This window comes from Psittacula echo, assembly GCF_963264785.1.
Source record: "Psittacula echo genome assembly, chromosome: 5".
In the NCBI taxonomy this organism is placed as follows: domain Eukaryota; kingdom Metazoa; phylum Chordata; class Aves; order Psittaciformes; family Psittacidae; genus Psittacula; species Psittacula echo.
In genome coordinates, this window is record NC_137739.1 from 79,542,206 (window position 1) to 79,570,064 (window position 27,859).

The 27,859-nt window shown below is 43.2% G+C and overlaps 1 protein-coding gene across 1 annotated transcript in view; it reads left to right on the plus strand.

Moving 5' to 3' along the window:
- TMEM260 (transmembrane protein 260) overlaps positions 1-27,278 on the plus strand; it is a gene marked incomplete at both ends in the record, with an annotated part of 34,308 nt that extends 7,030 nt beyond the window's left edge. The window contains 13 exons of the mRNA XM_080619167.1: positions 11,137-11,314; positions 14,137-14,250; positions 16,203-16,382; positions 18,826-18,866; positions 19,235-19,318; positions 19,689-19,806; positions 19,978-20,150; positions 21,827-21,998; positions 23,680-23,828; positions 24,640-24,816; positions 25,364-25,417; positions 25,839-25,929; positions 27,006-27,278. Of these exons, the coding sequence (XP_080475293.1) occupies positions 11,137-11,314; positions 14,137-14,250; positions 16,203-16,382; positions 18,826-18,866; positions 19,235-19,318; positions 19,689-19,806; positions 19,978-20,150; positions 21,827-21,998; positions 23,680-23,828; positions 24,640-24,816; positions 25,364-25,417; positions 25,839-25,929; positions 27,006-27,278 (1,804 nt within the window). The remainder of the gene's footprint in view (positions 1-11,136; positions 11,315-14,136; positions 14,251-16,202; positions 16,383-18,825; positions 18,867-19,234; positions 19,319-19,688; positions 19,807-19,977; positions 20,151-21,826; positions 21,999-23,679; positions 23,829-24,639; positions 24,817-25,363; positions 25,418-25,838; positions 25,930-27,005) is intronic.
- Between the last annotated feature and the right edge of the window lie 581 nt (positions 27,279-27,859).

A 27,859-nucleotide genomic window follows, 5' to 3' on the forward strand; every position in this document is an offset into this window, starting at 1 on the left:
CATCTTTCTCTACTGAAGAGAAGTTGCTTTTTGCACATCTTCTTTCATGTAGCACTGCATCAGCTCCGAAGCACACCCATTGGAATTACTTAATTCCTAGATATTTCTATAGGCATTTAAAGTGATTGCTTTTACTGTTGGGTAATACATGTAATTAAGTCAGTGTTATTTAATTTAATATCCTGTATTTTACAGCGTATTTGGGGAGCAGGAAGTGGCGCTGCCCTCCCGTGCACAGTGCCAGGCACTGCTTCAGATCACAACTCCTTTTAATTATATTAAAAACTCCTGCAAGGAGTTGCTAAAGGTTTTGAATATTGGGTTCTGATTATTTATTTTTTTAATGATAGTTATTCACGTTATTACAGTTACTGTGAAGATCTGCCCTGCTTTTTAGTTTTAGCTGCAGTGTGTGTGACTGTTCCTTACGTGCCCATCTTGTGCCTGTGAAATTAAGCAGTCGTCACGTTAGAGAAACAAGAATACAGGAGAGAAATGATGGGCTAAATTGGGAAATTATTTTTACACTTCCAGAGGTTCAGGGTTTTTTTTGTTGTTGTTTTAATTGGATTTGGAAGATGTGGCTTCCATCAAATTTGAAACATGCACAAAAGAGCAGAAAACTGGGAGCTGAGAGATGATAGAAACCATTAGGACTTACAGAAAATTATTTCATAGATAGAAGGCACTGACAGGATCAGCCTAGCAGCGACTGATTTTTATTTTTTTTTTTATTAGTTGTAAGGTATTGTGGGCCAGTTTTATTTCCAAATTACAATGTTACATTTTTTCTTTTATGCACCTTAAAATTGATTTATTTTTTATGACATTTCATGCAGCAAAAAAATATTTTCTTTCTATTACCATCTACTTGGGGAAAAAAAAAATCTCTCTGAAAGTCCTTACTGGCACCATCTGTGTGAAAGCTGCAACTATCTGAAAACAACGTGTTTTGGTTTTAACCGGGCTTGTGTGTACTCGCAAAGGATCTAAACTGCTCTGTGAAATCTCCTCCACATTTTTGTGTTTTAATTAAAATTTAGCTGATGGGATGACTCTTGCGAGGTACCAAAGTAAAAATAAGCACCTGCTCCTCTTGCCATATGAAATGTGGATGCTAATATGAAAATATGTAGATGTTAGGAGTACAAATAATTGATGAAGTACATATCCTTTGGGAGCAACACGGTTCAAGTGGCAAATCTTTCTCTTCAAACAATAGCCACCCTTCAGCTGGGAGGAAGCCATCTCTATGGTAATGGGGCTGACGCTGCCCTATTGATCTAGTGGAAGAAGACATTATACAATGTCAGTTAGGTTGTTACAATTTCATTTGTTGTCTGACCCGAACTTAACCTCTAAACCTTTCTTTTCTCCCCACCAGCCGGGCAGGGTTGCTGTTTATCCTCACAGGGCTTTTTCTGGGCCTCCCAGCATCCCCGTACAGTAAATCTCTCCCCTTTTTTTTTCCTCCATTGACTCTTTTTGTTTAAGAGACATTTCCTGAATTTATTCTTTGGTAGGTCAGGACAATTTCTTTGCTGCCTAAGGAAAGAGTCGCAGTTTCCTCCAAGGCTGGGTGGTGTTTGGGATGTTACGGCATGTGTGAGATTAGGATCAAATTTATTCCTTAAACAGATTTCTTCTCTGCCAGGTGATGGCTGGTGGGATGCTCTGTATAGGCACTGCTGGAGTTGATAGGAAGCAATCCCAGCATCTTGTTTGTTTATTGATTTTATTATATTATTAATTTCATTATTTTTTTTAAAGCCTGGATTGTGCTTCTTGAAACAAAGTTATGTCTAACGGCATTGATGCAAAAAGCCCTTTTATCGGTAATCCAGACTATCGCTGAACAAGCAGTTTACTCATTTGAATTAGTTCTCAAATATGGGATTTCCCCCCCCCGCACAGTCTTAATAAATTGCTTGTAATTATCATAAAATGGCATTTACAAAGAGTTTTCTCAGACTGCTTGTAACTGAGGCAAATAATTCATCTTTGCTTTGAAAGAGGGGAAGCTGCTTTACGTTTTTAGGACACAGCAAGTGCAGCTATAGGATTGTTTCTTTAAACAACTATTTATTTGTTTTACTGTGGGAGGCAAAGCATAGCAAGTTTACAAAGTAAACCAATTATCTTCTTGTAATATGATTGCCAAGGTGTCATTTTCTGCATAGATGATGCATTCTTTGCATTCTCTGTTACAAAGAGAACTAGGACGCTTTCCCCAGCTTTAATGTGTTGGGTTTTTTTCTCAATATATACCTTTCATAGCGCGGCTGTTTTGCTGTATTTAAATACACAAAGCTAATTTATTGCAGGGGCAGTAGTGGAGTAGGTGGTGTCATTGCCCATACTTGTAGTAAGTTTTTGCTGGCTTTACTCTGGCTGAGTTGCACATGGGGTTTTGAGAGGGAGGAAATTGTAGCATTAAATTAAGCTGTTCATATCTCTTTGGTTGCTGTTCTGGGTATCATGTTGAGTTTTGGACTAATATATATATATTTATATATTCCTTGTCCCCCCAGACCTTCCAAGCAACACAGTGTGGATGTATGTGAAAACTGGAGCCAACTCTTTTCCCACTGCCAACAAAAGCAAGTGTTAAGCGTGTTGTATAACAAAATCATTAAAATGACTTCATCATTTTGAAGTCATCAAAATGTTTTGGAAACAGCAGTTAACCATTCTGATGGCTCTGAAGTTTCTTGCTCCAGTGATGTGTGTCCTGGAGCTCTCATGGGAATGTCCCTGAGAAGGACTGGGCATGTTGGGGCACCGGAAGGATGTGTCACCTTCATGGCCATCCTCAGAGGGTCTGCTGCCTGCAGCAGGGGGGGAAATATTCTGTATCCTTTGGGGTTCATGGGTTTGCTGGAGCAGGAGCCATCCCCAAACAGTTTGGCTCCTTTTGTTGGGTGATGGTTTGGGGAAGATGGAGGGATGAGAGAGGAACGCTCCTGCCTGGCATGCTGGTGCCCACTCGACTGTAGCGGGAAGTTCAAAATCAGGCTTTGGGGAATGAGGAATATCCTTACAGGGCATATTTGGATTTTTCCAGATTACAGATTATCACCTCTAGCAGAGTGTGAGGATCTTGGCTGTTTCAGAAGCAGCTGTGCTTAGTAACAAGTAGTTCCGAAGTTTTAGGAGGAAGAGAAGAAAGGAAGGTGCTCAAGTGTTAATTTCCTTTTAGAAGAATATCTACCATGGTCTCTGGCTATTTGATTATATATATTTTATATTTTTTTCCCCTTGTCCCCATAATAAACCGGCACTGAGTTCAGTCTGTTTGAAGACATTACCAAATCTGTTAATTTGCATTTTGCTCTAAAGGAGGCACATTAGTCTGCAATAACTCTTCATTTTGAAGGGGGGAAAAGCAGGGCAAAAAAACTCCTTTTTTTTTTTTTTTTTTTAAAGACTGAAGAGTCTTTTCTGACAGCTAGTCAGAGTTAGAATTAGTTCAAGGAAATGTTAATAATGCACTGCCTGGCTTAATCCCTTTGATATCACCAGGTATCCTCCTGTTCATGGGTTAATTGCTTTAAAAGCGGAGGCAATATTCTGAGCGGTGGGCCGCTTCACCTTTTCACAGCTGTTACCATTGAGTGACAACTAAATCCCATGTGTAAGATGAGGAAGAGCTCAATCTCCAATTGGGAGAAAATTTATGTAAACCGCAATCCCTTCAGAATGTGCGGAAGTCACAGACTTTCTTGATTTACTCTGCTTTTCCCAGAAAGCTCCATTGTTCCCTTCCCTAAGTCCCATCAACCCTTTGTAGCAGAATATCACAGCGGCGGCAGATAGCTTGAAATATATAAATGCTATCATAGCTCTGATTAATAGTGGCGCTTATGAGTCAAGTCTGATAACGGAGCAGCTCTCCACTCAATTTCAGATACCGCTAATGGAATCTGTCTCCTGCAATTGTAATGTGAGAAGGGCTAATTTGCCATGGAGCTTGGAGCTGTCACCAGCCGGGGATTGGGGGGTCAGATGGGAGCTGCCAGGTTTTTGCCCTGCAGCTTGTATCTCTCGCTTTGAATAGCACAGCCCCCTGCCTGCCAGGGAGCTGATAGGCCGCCGGGGGGTTTATGCCACTCCGTACAATAGCGAAGGGCTGCATGGGCTGACTTGGTAATTGTGAAGCCAGCTCATTTTTATTTTATTTTATATTTTATTCTATTTTTTCCTTTTTTTTTTTTTTCCTGCAGCTGCATAATTTCTAATAAGGGGTTTTAACAAATGTCAGATTAGGAAAAGTTTCTGCAATTACAAAAAAAAAACTTATAAAACATTTAAATAGCTAAAGTCGGTTCCTACTGAGGGTTGGGGTTTTTTGGCTGCTGGAAGTAGGCACTGGTTATTACAGGCACCCGGGATAAAGGCGTACCTATTTTCTAAGGATTGTGCATCAAATAATGGGTCTAACTAATATATCCTTTCTGCTTGCAATGACACTGGGAGAGAAGTTCTCATTTTTTAATGGCTGGAAGCACAGTTTTTACAACTCAGGTATGAGTACGCGGTGATACCTATTACAGCAGCGCAGCAGTTTATGCGTTTTATCAATCTGTCATGAGTTGTTCCACTCGTTGAACTGCTTTGGAATAGCTTGACAGGGAGGCATTGAATTTAATTACCAGATTTTATTGGGAAGAGGCTGCTGCAGGCAGGCTCCGCTCTGACGTGGCGGTGGTGGGAATCCAGGAGCCTGCAAGGTTTGAGGTTGGGAAGGCCTGTTTCTCATTCTCCTGCTGAGCCCTCACAGCGGGGGCTCTTCCCATCCCAGGTGCCAGACCTACTAAGGTCCCCTGCCATCCCAGGGCACCTTGCTGCAGGGGCAGCTTGATTCTCACAGCAAGAGGACACAAGAGGTGGCATGCAGGATGCCTTCTGCACATCTTGGTGACATTCACAGGCCTGTATTTGCCAATGGGACAGGCAGGGACTCAATAGTGTCCTACAGAGGTGGTGTCCTTACTGGACATGTCCATTCCAGCAGGACATATGCAAGTGGGTGCAACCAGCTATCCTTAGCCAAAATCCTCACTAGTTCATGACTCCTTAACGAGGCTGAACCATCCCCTCTTGAAGTTACGGTGTTTCATTAAAATAACTAAAAGGTGAAAAAGGTGAATAAGTCGTGTCAGTCCCTAGTTGGATGTGAGAGTGTATCGAGCAGAAGTGGCATTTGGTGCATGTGGTGGGTGGTGAGGATGCTGCCTGCTCACTCCCACCCCAAGGCATTGCGGGTCCATGGGAATGCTGAAGTTGTGTGATATTTCAGTCCTGTTTGACGTGATGGTCCTGCCCGTTTGCTTGGTTTCTATTCTTTCCTTGTGGCCTTGAAGACTCAGCTGGGAGCAGTGAGCTAAGCTATGCTCTCCTACCTCCTCCTCCAGCTCTAGGAGTGGAGCCTGCATGCAAGGCTTCAGTGGCTATTCAGCTCTAAGTCCCTGAGGAAGAATAAAACCTGGTTTGCTATTCCTCGTAGTACCTGTACCGTGTCAGGCTCTTCAGCACTCAGAGTAAGAGAAATCCCCTTTTGTTCGTTGAGTGTTTGTGACTAAGAGGCAGGCAAACCTAGAGGAATTGAGGTTTTGGGGGATAATTGTTATTACTTAGGTCCTAAACTCGTGTTTGAGTTTTTGTGTTTTGTTTTTTAAATAGTTATTCTATTTCAGCACCAATGCACATGCACACTTAAAATTTATCTGTAGAAAGCTATTGAGTCTTCTGAGTCCCATTCCTTTTAAGTGTACATCAAAAATCTGGTGTTTTTTATAATCAAGTAAGTGAAACCTCTTAAGCTAAATTCAAAGTGTTATATCTTTAATGCACTAGTCTGTTATACCATGAAATAAAAATACATTGAAGGACTATATCTTTGCTACTGCAAAGTGAAGTACCAGCATAGCAGAAGCAGAAGTAGAAGTTGCCGGTTATGTCCCTGGAGCCTGTGCACGTGTACAGGGAACTGCCAACATCAGGGTCATTATCTGCAGGTGCAGGGAGAGACTTAAATTAGAAGACTCCATTAGTTAGTATATTAGTGGAGATTTTAAATAGCAGGAGAGTTTTTTTCTTATTCCACTGACTAAAAATAAAAGATGTGAGTCTGAGATCAGCTACCAGTAAAGTTTTTGAGAGAACAGAAGGCAGAAATAACCAGCTTATTTCACTAGGTACAGATAGGTGTTTCCAGTGTTTAATACATCAGCTTCAGATATAAAAAGTTCCAGTTATCTTACTACTTCATGAATACAGTGCACCAAATATTGCATTTAATGAAAACATCCTAACTAAATTCCAATTTCAGGCCATTTTTAGCTTTATACCAAGAATCTAATAATTTTTTGCAAATTATTAAATATAAAAAGTCTGACATGATTTTCTAAATAAAAAGTAAAAATGCTGATCAAGTTATTTGTTAAATACATGTAGATATAACCTGTGCTCTGGGCTAACAGTTTTACCAGTCTTAAGGAGAGGATAAATTCTAAATCGCAAACTGATGTGTTTTAGTGATTTAGTGTGGTTTAGTGTCCCTGCCCATGGCAGGGGGGTTGGAACTAGATGATCTTAAGGTCCTTTCCAACCCTAACTATTCTATGATTCTGTGATTGCCAGCAATGAGAAGCTAAAAACTGTAATTGCAAAACCAGATTAAAATACCTAATTTCAGTTTTCCTAATTATTCCTGTGAACTCTTAATAAAAACCTGCAGCTAAAATATTTCTGATTAAGACAAGTTTCAACTGCTTGTGTCTTTGGAGCTGAGGCGCAGCCACACATTCTTATACTTGGGTGTCTGAAAAGGAAAACAAAATAATATTTATTTTTTTTTTTAGTCTTTTCCTTTTATGTTTAGGGATGCCATGGGAAAATATTCCTCAAAAAGGACTGTGTGGCCTCTCCTTTGCTAACTGTTTCTATCCCTTCTGGGTGCATTTTAAGATGATGGGAATTTCTGCTTATGTTCAAAAGTTGGCTGACTGATAGTAAGGGACCTTCTTTCCATTTGTTTTGTCTTGATAAAGTGCTCCACATGCTTTGAGCAGATCTTGTCCCAGACTAATGATTTTGCAAACAAGCTGTTCCCTTAGCTTGTATTTTAAGATAAACAAGTCTGCAAGGCAGCTTTTATTCAAGCTCGGTTCTTCAGTCCTTCTTGAAGTGGGCCTGCTGGTGGTAGCTGTAATACCCTGGCAGAAGTTAGGAAGACTTTCCCGTTGTTGCATTGGCTGCAAATATTTTCTTCTTGCGTGAGCTGATTTCTGCATCCTGAAGCTGTTCTGAGGGCAGGGTACTACTTTGAATGCTTTCTTCTAGGTAACCCCACTTTCCCGGGATCCCCCCCTCCACCGGACAGAGCCTTATAGCAGGGTTCTGCCAACCTTTTGCTCTTTGTAAAGCCTCTGTTTTCAAGGGAGTCACTGCAGGGTAACTTTGTGCCTACACTGTATTGACAGATGAACACTAGATGGTTATTACCACTGCCATGGCTTCATTGTTGGCTACCCCATGATCTTCTTGTTCCAGTCATCTGATGTTTCTTATAGCAGTTCCAAGAACAATGGAATAAATCCCTCCTAGATGTTGTAGTAGATGTAGTGTTGTAGGAGGCTAACCTCTGTTGTCCATGCCTGAGTTGCTTTGTCATCTCCTTGAATGGTACGTAGGTTTGGGGCCATCTTGACACTAAGGCAAGAGAGATGCAGCACAGCGTGACTGTGCTGGAGAAGTCCAAGGGGTTGCCAGATATCAGAGTGCAGTAGTGCATGGAGATCCTCATGTCAATCAAAATGAGCAGTATAACCATGTTAGCACAGCTGCAAGGCAGGGTTGATTTAATTTAGCTGCAGCGTGACACTGACGTAGTTGCACAGGATTCATTTCTTCTTGTCCTGCCAGTGTTACTTTGCACTGTGAGTTGGTGCATTGGATGAACCTGATGGATGTGGGGGTTTTTTTGCCAGCTGATCTTCATCCTTATCTGGATATACCTTCTCTGATCACTTCAAAGAGTGTTTCTTTCTGAACCAGCAAACTCATAAACTCATCATTTCCATTGCTGGTAGCAGAATCTGCAAAAATCTCTTTGTCTCCAGCTTGCATTTCCCAAAGCTACTGTCTTGGTGTTCTTCAAGAGTGCAACACATTTCCATTTGGTTTTTTAGCATCTAGGATACTTGTAGGAGCTTAATGCTCCATGCACGCAGCATGCTTTAACAAAGTAAGCTTAGCAGCCTGGCTTTCCCACAGGTTTCACAGGAAACTAAAGGCAACGCCAGCTCTGTTGGCAAACAGATCTGTGGACTGTTCTTAGTGCTGGATCCTGACTCTGCACTGCTCGATGAGTGAAGGTGTCCTGTCCCACATAGCTGGGATAAGGCTTTAAGCTTTGGGTTTAGTAGCTTTTGCTTAAGCCTTATTTCGTAGAACTTGAATCGCAGGTTTGAGACATTTTTATCGAGGGGATGGGATTTCTTTCATCTTATTTGAACCCTAATGATACTCTATGGTCTTTTCTGGGAAAGACAAGGAGAACTGGTAAATGATTGGGATGTTTGCCTAAAATGCTGCTTTTTATCTGAAGGTTTTGGGGAAGGTTGTTTTACCTTTTTTCACCTTATTTCCTTGCAAGAATTTCAAAGGGATTTACAAAGCTGTTTCTTTATAACTAAAAGTTCATGCTGTCTAAAAGGGTTTAGTCAAAACTTAGGGATGTTGTGTAGTGGGGTTTGTGTGACAGGGGATCTCTTGGTTTTTAAATACACGTGGCCCTGCTGCCCTTTCCTGCTTTTTTTTTTTTCTTTAGGAGCAGAAACCACTCCTGACTTAATTCCTGCAAACTCCATTGCATCTTTCCATTTTCCTGTTCAGGTGCCACATCTTTCTCATAACAGAGAGGAGAGCACAGTCAGAGCCCTTGAGGCTGAGAACCTTGCCAGACAGGTCATATGTGTCCCATCTCTCCCTTGGAGGATATGGACTCAAGGCTGGCTTGGTGGCAAAAGCAATGGAGCAGCATTCATGCCTGCAAATGCCTTTTCTATAGGCAATTGTGTGGGTTTTGGAACATTATATTAGTGCAGTGAGGGTCAGGTCTTGCCATGGAGAATTTTGTGCCAAATACCTGGACCTGTGTTGAACCACAGGGAAGTTTAGAGTTTGGAAGAGTCCCCCGTGGTGGCACACATCAGTGAGCACAGCGGTAGATTCTAATGGTTTGTCTGATTTCCTACAGAAGAGGTTCCACATCACCTTTCTTCATAGGGTACTTTGCAGACACAGATTCGGTCTGAAACAGTCCCACATGCTGTCAGTTGGGAGTTTTCAGACTTATTTTCCCCTTCCACTGATTTTTCAAGACACCTTCCTACCATCTAGATGCTGAAGCTCTGTGTCATTCTCTGCTTGTCTCACTCTGGCCTTGGACACCTGAGGGTTGTTTTCTTTTTCTGCAGTGTTAACTGAACAGCATTACTTCTTGCCCTCTAGCTACTTTCTCCTGCAGCTGCACATCTCAAAATGCTTTACAAAGGAGATAAAAATCCTTAGTCCCATTTTGCAGATGCCTGCGGCAGCAGCAGTGGTGTGGCTTGCCCCAGACTGTCTGATATCGGTGGCAGAAGGATGAATAGAGACATAGTCTTCCTGAGTCCTTATCTCAGTCCTCTTCTCCCCATGGACCCTGCTTCCCATTTTTAATAGGTTAAAAATTCCTGTTCTGACTGCACAAGTCCTTTTTTCTGACATCTACAGAAATAGGTTGGTTGTACTGAGGTCATTTTGGGAAGGTGGAAAGAAAGAATAAGCAGTGAGAGGAGCCCTTGCTGGAGAGTGCTCTGCAAGCAGCTCCCTCATTTCTGTAGGGCCTGAAGGTTTTGTTCCTTTGGTTGCTGTTTATCTCAGAGTTATGTGAGGTATCCTATAAGTGAGTCCTATGTGAACATGCACCCTCTGATCCCTAATCGTCAGAACAATCCACCTGGGGACTTTGTCTGTGCTAGAGGATATGGCCACTATTTAGGAGCAAATTACACATGTAGCTTGATGAAGTTGGCTGGTTTATAATTTTCAGTTTAAACCTGCTGGAGATGTTAGGTCTAAATGGAAGTGTGTGTGCCTGGGTACTAGAACTAGGCAAAAATACCCAATTTGTGGTAGAGCCTAGCTTAGTCTTACAGTTGGATAGTGAATTTCTGGAGAGGAGCTTTGACCATAGCCACAGCTATTTCTGTCTTTGGATAACACTTAATTGAGCTGGTTCTGATGCCCTATGAGGCATCTTTTCAGGGTGACTTCCTGAAGGGGAGACCTTCCAAACAGGCAGAGTCACTATTCAGAATGGGCATAATAGGTTTCCTGGGCTAAGTCCCACCTTGTGGGCTCCCTGCGCCAGCTGCAGCATCCAGCCAAGTTCAGCAAGTGGCTCTGTGGGGAGTGTGTGCCATAATCCCATCCAGGGGTCACAGAGGTGCCCAGCTTTCAGGCTCACTGCCATCCCAATGGCAGAAGCTTCACCTGCTCCTCTGCTCCCTCCTGCTTGCTGGAGCTGACACCCATTTTCCCTGTGTGTGACCCCGGCAGGCACCTCTCCCTGCTGGGACCATAGGTATCGCAATCCTCACCCACCCGTGAGACACTAAATACCCCCGTAGGACAGTTCTACTAATGCTGTCCATCATGAATAGCTCTAATCCATTCTTTATTCATCGCCTTGATGAATTTAAGGCTGCACCCTTGCTGCCATCTCCTCCAGCAGAGAGTATCCCATTAGAGGCGTGACTCCCTGGCTCGGCATACCATGACCCTCTGGGCCATCGCTCGTCAAGGTTTCTGAACCAAATTCAAAGTTTTCATGGCATTTGTGGGGGAAGCTGACTCTTTAGTGTTGGGTAGCTTACAAATAGAGAGGTTGGCTAATGCCTCCTCTTCCTAATTGCAATTCTTTGCAAAGAAATTATTAGGAAGATATTAACCATATAATGTTTTGGCAGGGTGCTGGGTGGCAGTCATCATTTCTATGGTATGTTTTAAAAAAAGAAATTTAAAAAAAGGACAATAAAGTAGACTTTTTTGTTGGAAAAGAAGATTTCATGTTATCTGTGTTTGCAGGCTTTCTGGCTCATATGCTGGAGGAATCCTTGCTGCGGGGGTGTTTTCATTTTCTCGTCTAACATGGCAGTGGTCCATCACAGCAGAGGTTTTTAGCTTAAACAATCTGTTTGTGGGGCTGCTGATGGCTCTCACCACTCATTTTGAGGAGGCATCCACCGCAAGAGAGAGATCAAAGGTAAAACATCTCAAGCAAAGTGAATAATTCTTTTTTTTTTTTTAATTGGTTGTCACATGTCTGTTTAACTTCCTATTTATTTAATGCTCATTTAGTTTTGTTTAAATAAAAAAGGCCAAATTTTGGGATTTGTTTCAGAACCTGTGCTGAATGATGTCTGTCCGTGACCTACCTGGCTGTTCAGAAGTGCCAAATATTGTAAAACCTATCCACTTGGCTTAAGCGGTTGAGTTGGGATCTGTTGAGTGGGTTTGGGATTGGTTCATATGATACACACAGGTTGGAAACAGGAAAATCAAAATTGCTTTCATCTAAATGTTTTAATGCAAAGTTTGGTTTCCTGCATCAAAGACTCAAACTAGGCTGTGGGTGTTCAAATGTTTGTTTTCAGAACTGATTTTTTTTGGGGATAAATAGATATACTTTACAGAAAACTTCATGCAGTCAGAAACCCAGGCTACTACTGAAAAACAGAAATGACCAACTTTTCAGTGAGTTCTTCTTTTGAAATTAAATGTGCCCCTAAAATAATGGCATTATTAAATACAGAGACTTTAAATTTCATGCTGTATTCTCTATTTTACAAACAGGCTACGCAACCATATGACATTTTTACTCAGCAGTCTTGTTCTTTCTACTTTTCTTTGCCTGAGCATCTGATCTCTTCTCCTTTGACAGGCTTGCCCACTGTGACTCCTGTAAATTGTGTGAATTAAAGGATTTTTGTTGGGCTAGGCTAGAATTTCAGGAGTCCACAGTGGTGTTTTACTCAGCTTTATGAGTTCTCAAAGAACATGTTGAATTGGTGGTTGTAGGGACCTTGTTTCACCACTGGATGTTTTTTATTTTCTGGTGAGTACTGTCCCAAGACTGCTATACCTGAACTCCATGGAGATGGAATTGGGCATTTTCCAGTCTGCTCCCATGTTTCACATGCCCAGTTTCCAATGGGATTTTCAGATGAGATTTACAGAAGCAGTTAAGGAGCTTGTGTAAATGGTTTTGAGGTGTCTGCCATCCCACGCCTTGAAGAATCCAGGCTGCCAACATCAAGCTTACAGTGCTTTTCAGAAATCAGATGGTCATGCAGACACCTTCAAGGGTGTGCTTGGAGTCCATCACTAGACTTGAAAAATTGCTGAGGTTGTTCTGAGTCCTGCAGGGCAGCTCTGAAGCCCACTAATGTTTTTATGAATTTATGGCAGGTGTTTCCAGAGCAAGGCAGCATCTGACATTGAAGGCTGTGCAGTTGTTAGAAAATTACATGGTGATCTCATCAACATGCTAAGGCAAGCGTTTGCATCTCACACACCATCCTCACCAGTGAGTGAAATAAGCAGGGGCGATGCTCTGATGACAGATGGAAGTGCCATCCTCCTTCGGGATGGCTGGGGAGATGAGGATGTGTTGTCAGCTCTGGTCCAATAATGTCTGTGGGACTCTGGTGGCTTTTTCCCCACCAAGGAGCTGCCCTGGGCATGAATTCAGGCTGTAACATGGACCAAGCGGCCAGTGACTGTGGAGGAGGAGGCAAATTCAGAGGAGGAGCAGTAGTGGCCAGAGTTGTATGTGGCACTGACCCAAGATTTCTGTATGGAGTTGCTCTTGTAGTTCCGTCTTCCTCCTGTGAATGAAGAGGACTCAGCACTGGTCTTGTGGTGGGACAGAGCAGAGCATGTGGCAGAATGGGGCAGAGAGAGGCTTTCCTTAGCATCAGCCAGGGATGGCCATGGTACCAGTAATGAGCCTGTGAGTAATCCTCAATGAGTATCAGAAATACCCTGCACTGTGTTGCACAGTTTGGATATAATACCTGTTTTATCAGAAAACCCTTTCAGAGGTGCTTGAAAATCATAGAATGGCTTGCATTGGAACGGACCTTAATGATCGTCTTGTTCCAACCCTGCTGCCATGGGCGGCGACACCTTCTAATAGACCAGGTTCCTCCAAGCTCCATCCAACCCTGGACACTGCCAGTGATGGGGCAGCCACAGCTTCTCTGGGCAATCTGTGCCAGTGGCTCAGCACCCTCACAGGGAAGAATTTTTTCCTGATAGCTAATCTAAATCTCCCCTCTGTCAGGTTAAAGCCATTCCCCCTTGTCCTGTCACTGCAGGCCCATGTCAAAAGTCCCTCTCCAGGTTTCCTGTATCCCCTTTAGCTCTGGAAGCTGTTCTAAGGTTTCCTTGGAGCCTTTTCTTCTCCTGGCTGAACAACCCCAGCCTATCTTCATAGGAGAGGTGCTCCAGCCCTCTGAGCATCTTCATGCTTTTCTCTGGTCTTGCTCTAATATGAGCTTTTAGACTAATGAGGTTTATCACATTTAATTCAGTTTGCTAAGAAAGTTTGTGTAGACCTGACTTTAGCCATCTATGCCTGAAGAAGGGGAAAGGGTCATTCATATTTCATTAAATGACATCTCTGTACATAATGGCATTACTTTAGTGTATGGTTTCTGAAAAAAACAAATTGCATCATTCATTGTTAACTGCTGTGCAGCAGGGGTCAGGAATTGGACCCTGTTGCATTTTTATGATGGGAGAGTGCTGTATAGGATCTCTGTGTATGTGGAGACATAACCGTTCAGCTGGACAATTCTTAAAGAATGGTTTCTGTTAAGCGCATGAAATTTCCCTGCAAATAACAAAAAATAGCCTATATTGTTTGTGTTATGATCGACCAGTGCTCAGTGATATACTTGCCTTTCTCATTTGAGGGTGCTGTGGGCCGCACTGAAGCTGTTTTGGTCTCTGAATATTTTTGCAAACTGTAAAGAGTAATTGTGAATGAGATGGGGTTTTGTTTTTTTTTTTTTCTTTCAGATCTCTAAATTTGGTGCCTTTTGCTGTGGGCTCAGTTTGTGCAATCAGCACACGATAGTGCTTTATATCGCTTGTATTGTGCCTTGGGTTCTCTCACAGCTTTTCAGAAAGATGGTATGTATTTTGGTGACCTATACCTCTACTTTTGTAAGGGAGTGAGTAGTTCTTCTTTCCAAGCAGTTGTGCCAGTTCTATGTTGATGTACGAACAGGGACAGTCATGGGTATGTCTAAACTAGTCAGTCATGACCTACTGAAGTTACAGTCCCTCTGTCTGATCAGTGCCACTAATCACAATTTAGGGGTCGTGCTCACACCAGCAATCTGTGACCTGCTTGTGTCTTCTAGCACAGGGGTGCTCTGCCCCAACTGCTTGCAAACACCCAGTGAGCAACGACAATGCCGATACTTGGAGCTAGGAACTGCTCAGTATGTAGGAAATAAGAGCATGTCCAAGCAGGAAAGCAAATACCTGTTGGTGAGAAGCCACAGGCATGTGCAGTCTGTGCGCGCTGCTTCTTCTAGCTGGTGGCAGTGGCTTTCTCATGCCACCAGCTCATCTGGAAATGAGTTTCTGAATGTTGGTTCCCTGCTGGTAACAAACAAAAGCCACGTCCACTTGTTGCAGAGCATCTTGTGACTGCTGTTGATAACTGAAGATGCAGCCAGAATAAGCAACACATCAAGAAGTGCAGAGGCTTTGTCTCTAGGGGAGCTCCTCTTCAGCACGTTGTTGGGATGTGCCAGGCTTGGTGGCCTCCAGCTCTAATGCAGCCAGGACTTGAGAGTCCTAGAAGAGATCAGCTCTCAGTTGAAGAATGCCTGGCTCATGCCAGCTGGAGAAGACCAAAGGAAAACTGACCTTTGGCGAAACAGTGAGCCTCTGATGTGGTCAAATACGTGCCTTTCATCTCCTACCAGAGGTCCTGCTCTCAAGTTATACAGAATGTAACTATGTCCGGAGTGAAGCATACAAGCTGTAGGAGAAACGATGCAGCTCAGACAAGCTTGATCAAAAACCTCTTCAGTGTCTCCTGCAGACCTTGTTCTGACTATATATTTCCTCTAACAGTGGAGACTCATTTCTGCAATATATTTGTGTTCTTTAAACAGAGCTTCTTTTTTGTTCTTGGGGGTGTTTTTTTGAACCATGGAGGTCTAGAGAGACCTCTGTGATTTCCAGCAAGGACAATCCTGTGCCAGTGTAACATTCCTGGGAAATACTTTAGGCAGCCTAGTGCCTGCTGCGGAAAACCACCTAATAAGAAGGATAATGGATAGAAAACAGTGACTTTTTAAGTAAAAAAGAGCCAGCTTTCTTCTGAAGGCACTCTGGCTACCACCATTATGAAGCTACTTTTTCTACTCTGTAGATCATCGCTCTGAATGGTGCCTCTTCCCCATAACCCCAACTGCTGAAGAAGTGCTTTGATTGACAGGGCAGTGGCTAATGATAAAGCAAGCGTGCAATATTCTAGGGTGGGATTTTCCAAAGCACTTAAAGGAGTTAGGCATAGAAGTCCCTTTGAAAGTCTTGTCTTCCTGACCCCTTAGGCAGTCTTGAAAATCCCACCCCAAAAGTTGGCCTATACAATTTAGCCAGTGTAATTGTGATAAAGTAAATGGCAAAACTGACTCCTGGTGATGGTGGTGATGTGTGTAGTTGAACTAGAGCAACATTTTTTTTTTTGCCAGATGGAATACCAGCCAACTCTTAATCGCTGCAAAGTGGGTTATCTCAGCCTTGCAGTGCTTCAGCCATCTATGCATGTCATGCCATGATTTAAATGTGAAAGATGCAATGAGTATGATACTCATGAGTCCTAGCTAATATTATTTGCTTCACTTAAATTTCACCCTGCCATGCAAAGGAGATCAGTTTGATGCAGTTTCCTAGTAATCCACAAAATCGGAAGGTTTAACATAGCATTTTGTAGGGACTTACTACAAATTGAGAGATCAGCTCTGTGTAAATATATTTGATGTTTTTCTTTATCTGTTCTTGAAGTTCCAGCGTGATTAAACTAAAATAAACATTGTTATGCAATATGACATATTTTGGTGCAGGAATTGTCCCTAGGCCATTTGCTGAAGTTGGGTTTATGCTTCTTGGCTGGTTTGCTGCCTTATCTCTATCTGCCGGCTTCGTCCTACCTCAATAGAGCCCGCTGGACATGGGGAGACCAGACGACTTTTCAAGGATTTTTGACCCACTTTCTCAGGGAAGAATATGGGACGTTCAGTCTGGTAAATAAGGGTCATTTTCTAAATTACTTGCTTTTAGGTTAGGCAATAGCAGAACCTTTGTATTTATGATGATTAATGGCTTGCAGGGGAAGAAATAGAAAATGTTTTCTTTTTAAAAATTTATTTCTGATTTTTGACCTTCTGGTACATCAGGTTTTCTGGGAATGGATGGAAAAGCCATTCCCAGATGGAATGGGAATTCCCATTCCCAAATGCATGGGAAAATTTCTGGGAGTATTGGAAGATAATTGTCTTTGCCTTCATGGGATGAGCTGTATTGTTTACTGTGAACTTTACAGAAGTCTCATATTTTTAGGACCTCAAAGAGCAGACTGTGCTAGAGGAAGATGGTGACAACAGTTTTGTGTTTTTCTTGTTTTAAGACAAATAATTGTCCTTTTTTATTATTTTATTTAAAACTCAGCGATTTTAACAAGCAGTTTTTATTGCTGTACTTTTAAAAAAGGTTCTTCTTACTAATACTGAATTCGAATGAATGGTTGGTTCGAGGGGTCTCAGAAACCTCTGATTTGAGTTATTGACAGGTCTGTGCCCTTGCCAAAGGGGGGATATATTGCATGGTTGCTTGCAGAGCATAGGGTCAATATCTATGTCCTCCAGCCCTGCCTTAGATGTTTGGCTCTGGCTATCCAGGGAAAGCAAGTGTCCAGCACCCCTTCTGTCCTTCCTGTATCAGAAATGTCAGTGCAGAGGGCTGGGACAAAAAAAGAGAAAAAATATACTGTTTTCATACTGTGTCATACCTTGGGGTCCTGAAGCCCCACATCCTCAGAAATTAAGCCCCTGCATCCAGCCAGCGAGACACATCCAGTACCATTGCTGTTCCATTACAGCCTTCTCAGAGAGCTGGATGCCTGTAGGTTGTGAGGCAAAAGACTTGATAATTCCCACTGCTGCTACCTTAATCTTTCCGAAACTCCTGCAGAGATAAAATCCACCTTCTGAAGGATTTCTGAGTTTTCCTCTGTTGTCCTGTTCCCAGCCGTCTCCTGAGAATGGGACTCCATTGGGCAGAGTAATACCAAGGCATGCAAATCCCTTAACTCCTTTCTCCATCAAATGTGATGAATTCAAGTTGATGTTCAGGAGGCTTAGGGATGATGGACTGCGTGTAATCCTATACCACAAATCACATTTACGATGAACTGTCTGAAGCAGGAGCAGTAAGTGCAGCAAAATCCAAGCGTTTGGTCCCGATGCCAGTTGGGCTGATGCCAGAGCCCTGTCTGGATGGACAGACAGCCCTTGTGTCCCATTGGCTCCATTTTAAGGGCAAGCAGGGTCAAAAAAGAAAACAAACTGGAGAGGTCTTGGGAGAGGGCTCCACCTATAAGTCAAGGATCAGAAATGTCAGCTCCTGCAAGGGATGTGTCTGGGGCCAGAAGCCGTCAGCTTCCAGCAAGGTGAGGCTTTGCAAGAAACAGAGAGGTGCTTCAGAAGCTGTGGGCTGGCTCTCCATTCTCTTTCACTTTTATTTTTAAATTAAATTTTAAATGCAGTTAACTATTCCATTTTTATTTAGATTAAATATTCCTTCCAGACCTCCTGTATCAATTTACCTTATCTTTTATCTAGTAGCCACCACTTTTCCAACAAGCACCTAGGAAGGTAATTCCTCACCTCCACTGAACGTCTTCTTTCCCAGACCTGTGCCATGGATTGCAGGTGTCTACAATGAAAATTCTCATGTGTCTCATACAAATCTCACTCTGCTCTGCCTCTGTCAGGGCAGAGGAGACATGGGCAAGTCTGGTAAGCAGCAGGAGTTGAAGCCCACATGCTTGTCTCAGGCTGTGGGGAGATGTCCCAGAAAATAATTGCACCATGCAGATAAAGGATGAGAATAAATGGCCTCAAGTTGCACCAGGGGGCCTTTAGATCAGATATCAGGAAAAGCAACTTTACCAAAAGGATTGTCAAGTGTTGGAAGACGCTGCCCAGGGAAGCGGTGGAGTCACCATCCGTGGAGGTATTTAAAAGACGTGTAGATGTGGCACTTGGGCACATGGTTTAGTGGATTTGGCAGTATTAGGTTAACGGTTGGGCTCAATGATCTTAAAGGTCTTTTCCAACTTAAATGATTCTATGATATAGCGGAGACCGTATGATCTGCTTGAGTCACAAGCTAATGGGCTGGTAGTGCCTTGAAAAAATGCTTATCTGGGTGGTAAACCTGCACAGTGACATAAAGTAAAACAAGGACGTGGGAGGAAAATCTTGCAATGAAGGTTTGAGTAGAGTTTGCTGTCTTTTTGTTGTTTAAACAATTCCTGTTCCCTGTGACCACCTTGGGGTACCACCTGAGGGGGTTTTGAGGAGCCCTGTGTGCTCAGCATAAGAAAATTAAGAGACTTTCTGTTCCCCCAGTGATTCAGCAAGCACAATGTGTGATTCTCATTGGTTTTCTTTCTTTTTAATCTAGGCCAAGTCCGAGACAGGATCCAGTATGACAGAGATGCTGGCGTGAGTAAAATCTTGATTATACCTTTTAGTGGAGAGAAACCTGTTGTCACTGCTGTGATTTTTGCCTAAGTGGCTCCTGTCCTGCCTTCCCTTTGTTTGGTGCAGAGCTTGGGCCATGTGTGTCTGACTCAGGGACAGTGTGCATGTCTCTCTGTCTTCCCTATTGAAGGAAGATAGTTGGATCCCCCTTCCTGGTGATGTTTCATTCAAAATCCTGACATGTAAACTAAGCTTTTGCCCATTTCTGGTAGGCTTAATTGTAGCAGAATGGGAATATGTTACGTTGTGCTTATTCCCTGCTTCTTTTGACACTTTGAGTGCAAGGGGCAGTTTGGGGATGATACATCTATGCACTAATTTCTCGTCAGTTTTCAGCTGGCACAGATGAAGTCGGAGCTCTCCCTTCCCGTCCTTGCCCTGGCACTCGTGGCCTGTGTGAACACAGCACTGCCGTAAGTTGGAGGAGAATATATGCTCTAATGTGCACTTTCTTACTGGCTCCACTGACACCTTTCTTTGGCTTTTTGCTGGTGCAAAAATTTCAGTGATTTGCTGTGGTCATCTATTAATTAAGATCAAAATATCCGTGCTCCTGGTAGCCCTGTGGCTTTGTAGATGGCAAGCTTAAAAATCTAGAAATCCTGGTGGTTTTCTGCTTTGGAAACAAAAATTTCACAGATTGCAAAGGTAAAGAAAGGCTCATCAGCTCCTTGTATTAAATGCATTTAGGTATGCAGGGAGAGTGGTTTTCACGCACGTACAACTTTAGTCTCCTTTTTTACGCCACTAGAGTGCTATTTATTTATTATTTTTGATTAATAGGACAAAGCAGCAGAAATCACCCATGATCTGGCTCTTTGCTGGAATGCTCTGTCTTTATTCCCTCTTCTTCTCTTGGAGAGCAAATCTGGATATTACGAAACCTCTGTTTCTGGGCGTGGTAAGTTGCACTCCAAAAACTGCTCTGATGTGTTAATTTTTGGAAGAAGCCTTAAAACCACGTAACTGGGACATTGTCTTGAAGCTGCTTAAGGTGCAGCAATACAGCTGCTTATTCTGTTTCCTTATAGCTGAGGAAACAGATCTGTTTCTCTGGGATTTTTTGTCCTAGGTGGAGCGATTTTGGCTGCAGAGCAGTGCTGTGGTGGCTGTGCTGGCGGGACTGGGGCTGGCCACACTTGCCTCAGTTGGAAGCACCATGCTGGAGAGCAGCCGTGTGCTGCCATGGCTGGAGTGGCTTTCCGCTCTCACTCTTGTCACTTCCCAAGTCTGGGTAAATTACAGGTAACAAATCCCCTGGGCATGTGTCTTGATGCAGCCTTGTAGGGCTGTGGGGTGCCAAGTGGTTGGGGTGCTGCTGTAAACTCCCTACTCCTGCTCCTGGGGTTTTTGTCCTTTTCTTGAAGTGGGAAAAGCACTTTTCACATTGTGTCTAAGCTTGCATGGTCATAGCCTACAGGACTCCCTTGTTTGATCTCCCTCAAAATCACCAAGCACCAGTTGCAGGCTGTATATGGGGGTGTCATGTAGGTTGAAGGAAGAAAACTCTGTAGATGCATAATCTTCTACTGAAAAAACCTCGTAAGTCTGTGTTTTATTTCCTAGGGAGATTTGCAGAATTCATTTGACCTGAGCAGCACCTTCTCCTTCCTTTGCTTTGCTTCAGGTTTCCTTGCACCCTGGGGTTTTTCTTAGGCTTTTTCCTTTTTGAAGAGTTTGATCTGTAGTGTAGATAAGGGCTTCCTTATCCCATAACCATGCTGAAGACTGCAGTGGTTTGGGAGGCAAGGAGAAGGTGTGAAGTAGGGGTTAACCAACTGTCATGGTTTAAGCCCAGTCAGCCACGCAGCTCGCTCACTCACTCCCCCCCCGCCTTCCTCCCCCTGCTCCCGGAGGGATGGGGAAGAGAATTGAAAGGATGTAACTCCCTCCCACGGGTTGAGATAAAAACAGTCCAGTAACTAAGGTATAGCACAAACCACTGCTGCTGCCACCAATAATAATAATGATAAGGGAAATAACAAGGGAAGAGAATACAACTGCTCACCACCCGCCAACTGATACCCAGCCCGACCTGAGCAGTAATCTCACCCTTCCGGGTAACTGCCCCTAGTTTATATACTGGGCATGATGTGCTGTGGTATGGAATACCTCTTTGGTTAGTTTGGGTCAGGTGTCCTGTCTCTGCTTCCTCTCCGCTTCCCCTCCTCCCTGGCAGAGCATGAGACTCAGAAAGTCCTTGGTCAGACTAAACATTACTAAGCAGCAACTAAAAACATCGGTGTTATCAGCACTGTTATCAGCGCTGTTCTCAGGCTGAAAGTCAAAAAGACAGCACCGCACCAGCTACTAAGAAGGAGCTACTGCTGAACCCAGGACACCAACAAAGCATAGACTTCATACCCAGGAATCCTTCCTTCGCGCAAATCTTTTCACAGAGGCTGGTCCGTAGGTGAGACAATCATGGTTCACATCCTGAGTGGAGTCATGGAGTGTCTTTTTCTTGGGCCTATACCTGGATTGTGTTCATTCACAAAACTGTGTAGCAAAAAGGATCTAATCTCAGGTAATCTAAATCTACTTCTGCCTGATGCTACAAAAACTTAGTTTTTTAATGCTAAACTAAAAGCATTAAAAGGATGGGTATCACCTTCTAGCATCATCTGTAAGTCTAGGTTTAGCCCAAGGAAAAAGATTGTAATTAAGGTGAAAGTGTGCAGTGAGTGTATTTCGGTGAAACTGTAGTGGCTCATGTCTCTGGTGCTAGTTTATGGGCAACTGTCATTGAAATGCTTAATTCCTAAATTTCAGTTTCTCTGCAAAGAAAGAGGATGCTTTTCAGCTAGATCTGACCAGAGTGGATTTCCCCTGTGGGTGCCTAGTGCATAAAATCGAGGGTATGTAAAGCCATGCAAATAGCTGTTTTTTTAAGATACTATTTTTTTATCTGTTCTCTTAAGCACTTGTGATCAGAGCAACAACTACGTTGTTGATAAGTTTGCAAGGAATGTGCTGTCCTCAATGCCAGCGGGTGCAGTGATCTTGCTAAGAGGAGACTTACCTGGGAATGCTCTTCGTTATCTTCATTATTGTGAAGGGATGAGGCCAGATATCACCCTAGTGGACCAAGAGGTAGGTACAGAAAGTAATATTAAAAGAGGCAAAAGACAGATGTAAAAATAGGAAGCAAAAGTTCTCAACTTTTCTCCTTTCTCAGCTGGAGGGTATCTCTTTGTTCAAATAAAACTCATGATACAGAAATAAGTAAAATGGCTTTTTTTAAAGATTTGTGGGTAGCTCTGGGATGGAGGGTGGTGTGCAAGTCTCATTCAAGCCCAAAAAAGCCAACAAGGAGGCAATAGCAGGTAGGGAAAGGAGAAGTCCAAGTCCTTCACCACGGCAGATATGCAAATGTGGCACAGGGCTTATGTTTGCCTTGGTGAGGAAGCATTGTCCTGGCTGTTTTCTGCAGTGGGCCTGAAATACAGATGTTAGGGCAGCAGAAGGCTTCTGGAAGCAGCCTGCAGGGCAGCAGTTGCCTCATGCGCAATGCAGCTTTGGGATTTCTTCCAGGGGCTTTACCATGCTGAGGCTCATTCCCTGTGTCCCCTCTGTTATCTTGGTCCCCCAGAGGTGGTTTTGCATATTTCTGCCTCTGTTTCCTATATTAAAACATAGGTGCTGTGTGTCCCTGGGTGGTGTTTGTACTCTCTCTTTTTTTTTTCCTGAGAAACAGGAGAAGAAAAACCCCACTTACAGAAGACCCCTACACTTCCGCTGCCACATCAGTTCTTGCACTTGGCTTTTCAACAAGGGTTTGGAACTTGTTGGGAAACCCAAAACCCAGTGCCTCATACTTAACCACACCAAAGCCCTCTTGTCTGTCTTACCAGCAGTAGCTATTTCGTGTTTTCTTATAGTTTTGCCCATGGTGAGGACCATGTGCTTCTGATCAGAAACCACTGGTGACCTAGTCTGGTGGTGTGGTCCCAGGCCATTGCTGAAATGACAGGTGACATTACTGAGCAAATGGAGTCACAGAATCATAGAATACCAGGTTGGAAAGGACCTCAAGAGTCATCTTGCCCAACCTTTCTAGGCAAAACGTGACCCAGACTACATGCCCCAGCACCCTGGCCAGCTGAATCCTAACAGTCTCCAGTACTGGGGAATCCACCACTTGCCTGGGCAGATTATTGCAATGGCTAATTGCTCATCGAGAAAAATTTTCCTCGTGTCCAACCAGAATATCCCCAGGAGTAACTTGTACCCTCGTCTTTTCCCTGTGACTCCTTGTAAAAAGGAGTTTCTATCTTCTTTGAAGCCACCCTTTAAATACTGGAACATGGTGATGAGGTCTCCTTGAGCCTTCTTTTCTCTAGGCTGAATAAACCCAGCTCTCTCAGCCTTTCTTTATATGGCTTCCCAGTTCTCAGATCATCTTTGTGGCCCTTCTCTGGACCCTCTCCAGCCTGTCCACATCTTTTTTTGTGTAGTGGGAACCAAAATGAACACAGTATTCCAGGTGTGTCCTGATAAGCACTGAGTAGATGGGACAGTGACATCTTTATCTCTGCTGGTGATGTCCTTGTTGATGTAACCCAGCATCCTGCTAGATTTCTTTGCTGCAGCTGCACACTGTTCATTCCTTTTGAACTTGGACCACCAGGACCCCCAGGTCCCTTTCCATAGAGGTGCTTCCTAGCCAGGCAGATCCTGGCTTGTCATTACTTCTGCAGAAGCCATTTCTTCTGGATGTAAAAATGGATGAAAACTTTGGTACTTGTTTTAATTATAATTTTTTTGCTGATAGATGATGACTTACAAATGGTATTTACCCAAGCTGGCAAAGCATTTACCTGGCATTTATTTTCCTGGGAACCGGTGGAATCCTGCGGAAGGAGTATTACCTGATGGGACACTTGCTTTTAATCTCCATCGTTTCCTCAAAGTAAATAAGCAGTAAGCATTTCTTTCATATGTAACAGCTTTCCTAAAATCTTCGGCCTTTTTTTTCTTGAAATTGTTTATAAAACAGCTTGGTATTGCATCCAAAAGACCAATTTTCTCCACTGAGTTCCTCCCTGGTGGTGAGATTATTTTTGCAATTAAAGCAAATATCTATGCAGAAGTAACTCCATCTGGATATAATGTTGCATGTTGTTTTGAGGTTGGTTTGGGTTTTAGGAAGGCAAAGTAAGAAGGTGATCAGAAGAGAGTATTTACTGATTATTTTTGTTGTTGTTGTTGATACAAGTCATCACAAAAACTGGAACTTTCCTGTCTACTCAAAATGATGATGGTTGGAGAGCAAATTGCTGCTGCTTCTCCTTTGTGAACATTGTGACCAACTGATTAGCATAGAATGAATGTATTCCAGGAATAATCATCATATAAAAATAGCTTAGTAAGAGTGGAGAAAGGATTAGATACTCCCATGAATAAGAATAGCATCTGCATTTAGACTAGCCAGGGTGAGCCTTGCAAGTGTGGGTAGGCAGAAGAGCATTGCCAGGTGCTGTCAGGAAGAAACAGGCTTCTCCTATGGCTTCTGGTGTGTTTGTGAGGTCCAGCATAGGGAAGGGGATGTGTCTTCTGTGCTAGCTGCACAAGGTGTGCAATGCCAGGTGGGGTATTTGCTCGCTGTTTTGCAGACTGACACAAAGACATACCCTTTTTGATGTGGTATGTGTGGTTTACTAAAGCGCATGAGGTGGCCCATGGTCTCTGACATGGCTTCACGATTGCCTTCTCTGTTGTTCTTTTTTGGCAGTAAAGAAGTGTTTGTCTGCATAGGTCTTCATGAAGGTGACTCAACCTGGAGAAGGAGCTATTCACTTTGGCCATGGGGTACGTGTGAGAAGTTGGTTCCTTCCAATATTGTGTTCGACCCAGGAGAGTGGATTCATCTTACAAGAAATCTCTATAACTGGACCGAAGACTATGGCAGGTACGACTCAGAGGCAACTCTGCTCCTTCCTGCTCATCATTCTTCTGCCAGCAGCATAACCACATCCATTGCCATGTTAGAAAAATTAAACATGCGCAATAACCATAATGTTGTGTGTTCTGGAACATACAATGAATCTGCATGTGGTATTTTTATTAGTGTTAAAAATAGAGAGGACATTTCTAGTCAAGTATTAGGGCCAATTCCAATCTTAAAACTTGATTAGGAGCGAAAAAAAAATTGAGGACTTGGGACATTCAATGCTTTAAATCTCATAGGTTGAACAGTGATGGATGGTAAAAAGTAATTCTAACTTTGAGGATAGCTAGGATGCTGTGAAACACCTGGTGTACCAGGCTTCTTCTGTGGAAAGGAAGCAATAAAGTTTTATGAATGAGGATCAGCTGAATTCTCTGCCGCAGAGCCATGGGCTTCATGACAGGTCATCTTCTGCCTGGGAGGTCTGTAGCTGCCAAGTTGATTGTGTGGTGGATGAAACACAGTGGCTTAGATCTGATGGCTGAATTTTATTCTCATTCCCATTTAGTTTCAAGCCTTCTTCCTGGGAAGCTGTTGCCAACGAGGAGATGTGGCAAGCCAGGTAATTCTCCTTTGCTCCCTTCCAACAGCTGGTGGGCAATGCCAACTCACTGGGATGTAAATACACACCAAAGTGAACAGCTTGATAGTGCATGGCCTTATTGGATCTAAATGTGCCAAGCTTTAGAAGGAAAAGGTTGACAGAATGAGAAGAAGCATGCATGGCCTCCAGCAAGTCCTTCAGGAAAGTGGTGGTTTTGTTCACTGAAAGGTTCTGCTCGAAGTATCTCGAGGGAGCAAAGGGTAGTTGGGACATAGTGTGAAAAAATACATCACGGAGAGAAATTTGTCTCACTGCCAACTTAAACAGAAATGCTGGTGTACTGTCCCACGTGTGGGCATGTTGAAGATGTGTATAACCATGTAATGTGAGCTGATTATGTTTAGCAGTTATTGTATGGAAGTTTTGCTTCTTTTCTTAGGATGAAAACAGCTTTCTTTATATTTGAACTTGCTGAAACTGCCAGTGTCACTGCAGAAATTAAATCACAACTTTACACATTTGCGTACACCGTAAGTTGTATATTCGGGCTATGAATGCGCCTTGCAGTCTCCATCCTTTTTTCCCCTCCCCTTTTTTTTAATTTCTGAGCTGCATAGAAATAAGAATGTTTCCATATAGGTCCTGTAATCTGCCTTCTGCTTGTTCATCCAAACTGGGAGCATAGCAGATTCAAAGAGATTTGTTCAGGGACTTTATCCATTCCTACTTGCCCCCTCGGTCACGGAGAATGCCAAAAGCCAACCAGTCAACACCCTGCCTTTGCTATAAATATGTTGTCTGTGCTGGGCTCCAAACCCATGCCAAGAGATTGCTTGTCCTGAAGTCCCCTCTTTGCACTTATCCCCTCTGTCATTACACAGTCACATATGTGAGCCAGCAAGTATAAAATCTGACAGTCTTCTCGCTGCAAATTAATTCTGCTGCATTTTACACCAAAGAATAGCACCCATGAGCTGGTGTAGGTATCTCTGGAAATACTGGACTGCCTGAGATGCCAACAGATGCACAAAATGAGCAGCGTGTGTTAGCAGAGAGGAGGAGTGTTTCATATCCCAGCAAAGAGTCAACAAATAGTTTCCTTTCAACTCTTGCCCATTTTGCCGTGATTTTTGCTGTTCCGAAAAGTCCTTGGGCATGTGCCTGCTGTTGAGTTTATGAATATTCCCACTCAAGTGAACAGACTGCTTAAGTCCTGTGGAAGACATCCTGATCTCCTGAAATACTGAGTAAATGTCTTTGCAGGCGCGGCAATTAGATCTCTCTTTCTCCCCAGCCTGGGTGTAACACCTCTCTCGGGGAAGTGCATAATGTGCGGTGGGGTTATCATGATCATCTGTAATGTTTCAAAACAAACAGCTACTGTAGGAAGGGAAACATTTCAGCCCCCCCTTGGATTTCTGATTCACGCTATCACACATTGCATGGCAAACACAGAGTGAGTTACAGAAGCACTCCAACTCTGGAGTTGGATGTATAAATAGCATCTGTTTCTTTACAGGCAGTTTTAAAGCACTGTTAAAAGCTGTTGGTCCCCTTCATTCAATTAATTTGTCCCCCCTGGGCTTTTTTTTTGTCCCTTTAACAGTCGTACAAAGAAATTGTCAACTCTCATCCAAATCACCCAGTGAACTGGCACAAAAACTACGCCATCGCCTGTGAGAGGATGTTGCGTCTCCATCAGGTGGATGTGGATCCTGAAGTGTTGCTCTCTGAAACTGTGAAACATTTCCTTCTGTACACTGAGAAAGTGGAGGATGATCCCCAGCGGCAGGATATTCTGCAGGCTGTGAAGCACCTGAAGAAAGAGCTGCAGGGACTGAGGAAAATGAAACAAGATGTGAGACGGGGATCTGGGTAGCACCTGGTCCTCCACCTGGGTGCTGAAGTGCCGAAATTCTGAAGTCAGGACTTAAAATCTGAATTAGGCCTTGACAACGTGAGAATGGTTTTAAAAAGTGACGGAGGCGTCAGTGAAGAGGAAATCAAGTGTGATTGCCTCCGCAGGAACTGTTGTTTGGTCTTTTGATTGCTGTTGCCAAATGAACTGTTTGTGTTGTTCTGTGTGTGGGGAAAACAGCTCATCACTAATTAAATTACTCTGTTTTAAAAAGGAGAGTTTTATTCTTAAAAGAAACCTGTAAGTCTGATGTACTGTGATGCTTTTTTAATTTTTTAATGAATGTGACATCCTTTGTAGATGCAAAAAATGTATTTAACCTTTAAGTGTTACTGAGCCATTTTTCTCTAGCTGTGCTCTGTAGGTGTGTTTTCCTGCTCATGGGGCAGTTTGGTTAGGTAGGTTTCCATCAGGGCACGTGTGTGGGATGGTGCCCTTCATGGGAGCCTGATGGTTTGCCATTTCTGATGTGCTTTGTCCTCTGGCTGTGCGTGTTGCCAAGGGGTGCTGCAGACGCGATGTCCTCCTGGCATGGGATGGTG